Source organism: Lotus japonicus, chromosome 3, assembly GCF_012489685.1.
Source record: "Lotus japonicus ecotype B-129 chromosome 3, LjGifu_v1.2".
NCBI lineage: Eukaryota > Viridiplantae > Streptophyta > Magnoliopsida > Fabales > Fabaceae > Lotus > Lotus japonicus.
The window spans coordinates 89,229,689-89,236,213 of NC_080043.1; the positions used below are offsets into that span (position 1 = coordinate 89,229,689).

The 6,525-nt window shown below is 30.5% G+C and overlaps 1 protein-coding gene across 1 annotated transcript; it reads right to left on the reverse strand.

The window, feature by feature from the left end:
- Window positions 1-1,264: 1,264 nt before the first annotated feature.
- Window positions 1,265-3,008, reverse strand: LOC130747131 (uncharacterized). The gene is made up of 2 exons (XM_057599972.1): window positions 2,820-3,008; window positions 1,265-2,045 (listed from the first exon to the last, which is right to left on the reverse strand). The coding sequence occupies exons 1-2, from the start codon at window positions 2,947-2,949 to the stop codon at window positions 1,657-1,659; spliced, it is 519 nt and encodes a 172-aa protein (XP_057455955.1). The 5' UTR covers window positions 2,950-3,008; the 3' UTR covers window positions 1,265-1,656.
- Between the last annotated feature and the right edge of the window lie 3,517 nt (window positions 3,009-6,525).

Here is a 6,525-nt window from a genome sequence, read left to right on the forward strand (position 1 = left end):
AATTGTCATGTATGTTTTTCTAGTGCATTCTTCAAACTTCCTTTCATGTCATATGGACTAGGAGACAGGAAACAAGAGAGAAATAGAATGATAAAGCCCAAACTAGTTTTTCTTTCAAACAAAATAGTAAATAAATAAAAACGCAATATATATCTTGAGCTTGGACATTGGGTTATTGTAAGTTACTCACCAGTCACCACCACTCACTTTCTCCAACCACATACATACGTTTAACGTTTGGCTTCTCTCCGCGTTGAGTTAGGCGGTTTGGGCCCCTCCCGTCCTTCCCCAACATAAATTAAGAAATCGTGTTTGTATCACTCGGTAATAATGTCCCTATTAAATGCCAGGTCTAATACAATAATTAAGTATATCATTTTTTTAAGACTAATACAAGTATATCATTTGTTCTAATTATAAGATTTTCTTAAGAAAATAAAGTTTATTAAGAAAATATGAGATGATGTTAATTAATATATTCATTTGAGAAAAAATTTATTGATTTTACTAGATCACCAATGAGTTTCTATCTTCAAGTTAATTTTTTTTTTTTAAATCACACTATCTCCTTTCATATTAAATATGAAGGTAAACATGAAAAAAATTATAGATATTGGAGATTAACTTATATTTTGGAACAAAAATTTGAGATGGGTATATCGTGTGGCAAAAATTGCAATTGGATGTGTCGAAGTTTGGTGCTAGCTCTCTTCCGCCGGTGTTCATGTGTTTGATGTTCTTTTCTTTCATGAGTTGGAACCTCTTATGTTAAAAGACTATACTCATTTTTCAATTGCTTAATTTGTTATTTAGTTTGTAATTTTCTAAAGCATAAAATAATACCATCCCCTTTCGAGCCGAAATTACAAGTTAGGACATGTTTGATTTTTGGTGGAAAAACAGAGTTCTAATGAAAAAACAACTTTCTACTTTTTTTTTTCAAATCAAGTTTTTGAAATCAAAATTAGGGAATTTCCACGTGCACATGGGAATCTCTTGGCGAGTGATATCCCTAATTAAAACTCATATGTTTAAATACTTCAATAGTAGTTTTTCTATATATGCATATATACTATAATGTGAAACTTGGTTTGACCTAGACAAATCCACAACCTTAACCATTTTATCATATTAAAAATACCTTTTTAAACCAGAGACAACTATACATCTACCAAAAAACAGAGATAACCATACATATATGGCCGGATACATTACAGTTTGCATTTGGGTAACATAAGGGGGTGAGAGAAAAATTTCAGAACAGTTCAACAAAATTAGCTTCATATATAAACAATGCAACATAAGTTGTTCACAAACCATTACAGTATTATCAGCTTTTGAGCTTGGAAATTAACTTCCTTCTAACAAATATATTCATACACATACCCTACATACCACAGCTACTAATGTGGCATTCTTTTACAACACACATGATACATTTATAATAACAAGATGTAACAAACAAGACCATATAGTAGTCGATCTATTGTTCCCTGTAAATATTATTACCAAAGCGATTATGAACCCGTTTGGATACAAAGTTATTCGAGCTTATTGAAGTTTATCTATTAGAAAGTAAAACACTTGATAAACTTCAAAAAGTGCTATTTGATTTTCGTCCAAACGGATTCTATATATCACTTTGGACACACATGATCAAGGTATTCCAATGATGGGAATGAAAGGCACATAGTAGCTACTAGGTGCCAACCCCCACTCCGGAGGCAGAGGAAGATCAACGGTCTTGGATGAACCAACGGGCTTTGCAGCCTTACAGTTTGTGTTTTGGGGGCATGACTTCATGAAACTGAGAGGAGTGGAGATGGTGTAGCTGTTTGGCTCTTGGCTCTTGATGATTTGGGAGACCTGGTTCTGCCTTGTGGCGTAAAGCTGAACTGGCCCTCCAACAAGCTTTGCGAGGCAGTTCCCTGCAGAAGAAGGTTTGGTTTTGTCTGAAGGAAGATCAACCTTGAAGAAGCCATTATCTTCTGTAGATGCCAAAGCAAGTTTTTTCACACCTTCACACTTCACTAAAACCTTGATATCTGAAACCATTGGGAATGAATAGGGTCAAGGTTTCAAGATGAAATATAAAAACATTCACGCATCTTAATTCAATAACTCTGTTTCGGTGCCTGCCAAAAAGTATGAACACACACTCACAATATTCAATAACATTCAAATATTTGTACAAACACACACTCACACAATATGCTATTACTTTTTCTTTAACTTAAAAACAAATCCCACTTAAGCTTCTTACTAGTTAGTTCTATAGCATCAGAGTCTATGTGACCAAGTAATGGATCATTCACTCTAAATCTGCTACATTATTTTAATAAAAAATGAATTTCAGCATAAGGTATGTGAATCTAAACATCCTCCATGCTTCAAACTTCATATGCTTATTTATAAGGAGACTGTTAAAAGTATAATATAATATTATTCATGTGTTTACGTGTCTTTGCTGAATGGATTAAGTTTTTGGACAGTGAGTTTATTGAAATAATTTTTACGAGGTTGTCTAAATGATTATAAATAGAGTTAAATTATTCTAATTCTAGGTGTACTAATGACATTCAAAATAAGCTAGAAATTTCATGTTTAGTTATTTGTCTTTAATATAATTGATCCATTTAGAACTATGATGATTTAACTCAAACTTTGTCTAACATCATCTAGTCAACACAATTTATATTTGTACAATTATAAGATGAGAAACAGAGTAATGGAAATGAAATAATGAACATTTATTTATCTAAACATGATCAAAGCTACAAGTAGTGGGGTAGATGATGGATGAGAGAGTGGGCACAAACCAGATAAATCGTGATTCTGAGTGCAGTCAACGCAGGAAACCTTGCCATTTACTACTTGGCATGTTGAGGGGTCAATTCTGGCAAGAGCCAATGCAAAGAGAAGAGCTGTGAAAACCTGAAAACCAGCCATTAGCTATGGAAGCAAGCAAAAGCTGATAAACTTGAATGCCAGAGAAAAGTTGAAGAGAAGAGGTGGTAAGTATGGAGCTTATAAATACACACAGCAATAGACTGAGTATATTAAATGTAGGGGGCCTTAAGCTGAAAATGGTAGTTGGTGTCAACAGTTTGTAGTTAAGATACCTTGCATAGAGCTTATCCACATAGTATGAGAAGCCACAATAATGCTTTTAGGCCTGACTCTATTTCCCTAGACATTTTGAAGCTGACATGCGAAAAAATTGAAACTGATCTGTTTTGGGTTTAAAATTTGAAGTTTACAAAAAACAAAAACCTTTCAACTTTAAATGAACTCATTTTTATTGAGTATGACTCATAAAAAATAGGAAAAAATGCAAATTACTACCCTGAAGTTTTTTTTTTTAAATCACTACCCTGAAGTTTTACTCATGTGCGAATTAGACCCTAACATTTAAAAACGTGCATTTATCCCCTTAAACTTAACAAAATGTGTAAAATAAACTTTTTATTAAATTTTTTATTAACTTTTAATTGAGTTAATCACATGATATGGACATGCCATCCTTTTTTTTTTCTTCTAAATTACCCTTCTTAATTACTCATTTCCCTTTCTCATAACCCTTCCCCCATTTCCTAATAATTCTATCATCCCCAATCCAATTTTTTAATATAATAATTAAACCAAATATGTTGTTAATATAAAATAGAGTTGTTAATCATAGAGTTGGTAATTTGGATTTTTTCCCTAAAAAATAAGAGAACATTTTAGAGGATAAAATAAGTTAATTTAATATAATTGAACTGTTTTATTGACTTTTTAATATAATTGAACTGTTTTATTGACTTTTTCATAATAGATAATTACTATTCATAATTATGATTACTTATTTTACTTTTTAAGTGATTGAGGACCAGAACCATTTTTTATTGGATGAATATGATAGTAGCTAGTTAGTCTTTTCGTGAGTTAAAATCTTAAAGCCATTTAGAGCAATTGAGAATAAGCTTTGAGGGAAAAGAGAATGAGAGGGGAATGGAAGAGAGGGTAATTAAGTGGCCCTTCTTTGGAAGTTTAAAATTTCACTTAAACCTTGAATTTAAGGGAACTCTACAGGATAACTAGAGGATATATAGTCATCTTGGAGAAGTTTTAGAGAGTTTTGAAAGATTACTTAAACACTTTCTTCCTTTTTAAAAAACTCTCGCAAGTCATACATGTGCAATCATTTACCAGTAATTACGGTTGGAAATATGCCAGATTGTTTGTAGGGCTTTATGGTCGAGCCTACATCAAGCGCAAAACATGTTGGGCCAAATTAGCAAATAAATAAGACATGGACTTTAATTTGTTTAAAAGTTTATTTAGTTAAAAAAAGATTAGATTCAAATCATTCAAAAGTCTTGTAACTTTTAAGTCTAACAGACTAGCTTATTTAAATAAACTTAGATTAATATAAATATATTTTATCACTGTTATTATTGTTAGAACTTCCTATAATATATATTTTGATATTATATATTTATTTAAATTTTTAAGTAAATTGATTTATATAGTGACTTAAGGATATTAGTTTATTCAAAAATATATTTATAACCTATTTAAATATCTTACTTTGAAGGATGACTTAAAATAAGCTCTCTTACTCTAAAAACCCAACATGTAACAATCTAGCTTATTTTCATTCATGTCTAGCCGTTTATAATTTTGTAAATCTGTCTATCGAAAGATTCTTTTAGGATAATTTAAATAGTTGGTGTATAGTAAATATCTTATTATGAAAACAATCATGTAAATGAGCTACCACGTCATGCCAGACTTTCTGAAAGACCTAGTCCAAAAAAAAACCAATAACAAATAACATATTAGACTTAGCTCTTAAAATTTCAAGTAGATTAGATTTATTTATGTAAAAAAGAGTGCTAGCAACACTCACTTTAGGACTATATTTCCAATATTCTTAATTTTTTAGTAGATACCATATAAAATTTAATTAATTAATGATATAGTGTTAAAATAAGAGTAACTAAACATTTTTTCATTATGCAGAGTCTAACTTGACAAAATAAGACAATATGTCTCCACATAATAGGCAAGTAGAAACGTTTTGTACGAATTCATGCACCGACTCTGCTGTTTTGTTTTGGTAATCACATTTATTAAGTAGGACAAAATATTTTCTCATAGCAAAGCTTCATATGGAAGAATTCAGACCAACAATAAAAGTATATTGAGGTCGGTTATATGAATTATTATACTATAATATTGAGTTCAATAAAAACATTATATTATGTGAAATATTATTGATAATGATGTCATAAGGGTCTCAAGCAATTTCAACTTTTATTTAAAGTCAATTTCAAATTTTCAACTTGGAATTCAAGAAAGATTTTCAATGATCTGTTGAATTTTTTGGCGTTGGCTTGGACAAGTGCTGACAGCAATAAGATACGAATATTAAAGTACTGTCAGTAGTAGGTCATGAGTAATTACCCCTCTCCCTTATGCACCTGGCAATTAGCAGGGCACCCCCCAAAAGTAATGACCGATTGTTCAGATCTTTGCCATATTTTCAATAAATAAGAACATAAACATATGTGCTACTATTAATGAATGTCTTCAAAATATTTATTGGGAAATATTTCACTTCTTATGCTTTAAATGAAAACATTTCACTTTAATTGTTTAATTGGAGTATTATGTATACCCTAGTATTTATTTTAAATTATATTTAGACTTTACTCCAACGAGGGATGATATTCAAACTTCACATATTATAAAAAACTAAAAGCTTACTTAACCCTTCTCCATTTACACTCATTCTTTTAGTTTTTTTTTTTTATAAGCACTCATTCTTTTACGCTCTATTTGTTAGCCTAGACTTTGAATAGAGAGATTCAACATAGAGAGAGATAGAGCAGAAAGTTTGAAACACCATTGTTTGGTTAGTAAAAAGATAGAAGAGAGGGGCAGTTTTTGGTGGGTTCAAGTATCATTTTTAAGTCTCTCAAAATTGAAGAGACTGATCGCAGAGGGAGAAGGAGCTGAAATTATAATTCTATGTTTACTAAATTCTCCCTCTATTTGATACCTACTGTACTAATAAAATAAATAATAAGTATACTAACGTAACTACTGTTGATAAACATCGATAATAAATGTGTTCATATAAATATATCTAAAATAATTATAAATATATATATAATAATTTTACGATAAAAAATTTATTCTAAATTATTTTGATAAATTATATATATATTAAATATATACATTTCAGAATCACTTTTGTAATATTTTTACTTTTGGGTATAAATGTCATTTTACACAACTAGTAATACTCTCTCTTTCCACCTTATACTCAACCAAACGAAGGGAGAGAGAAGTCACATCATTCTTTCTCTACTCTCTCTTCTCTTTCTATCATAACAAACAACCTTCAAAATCTACTCTCTTTCTCACCTATTTCTCTCTACTCATCTTTTCTCTTCTCTACTCTCTCTTCTCTATCTCTTTCTTCTCTATCAAACAAAGTGTTAGTGTTTGCTTACTGACCCAGCTTATTTATAG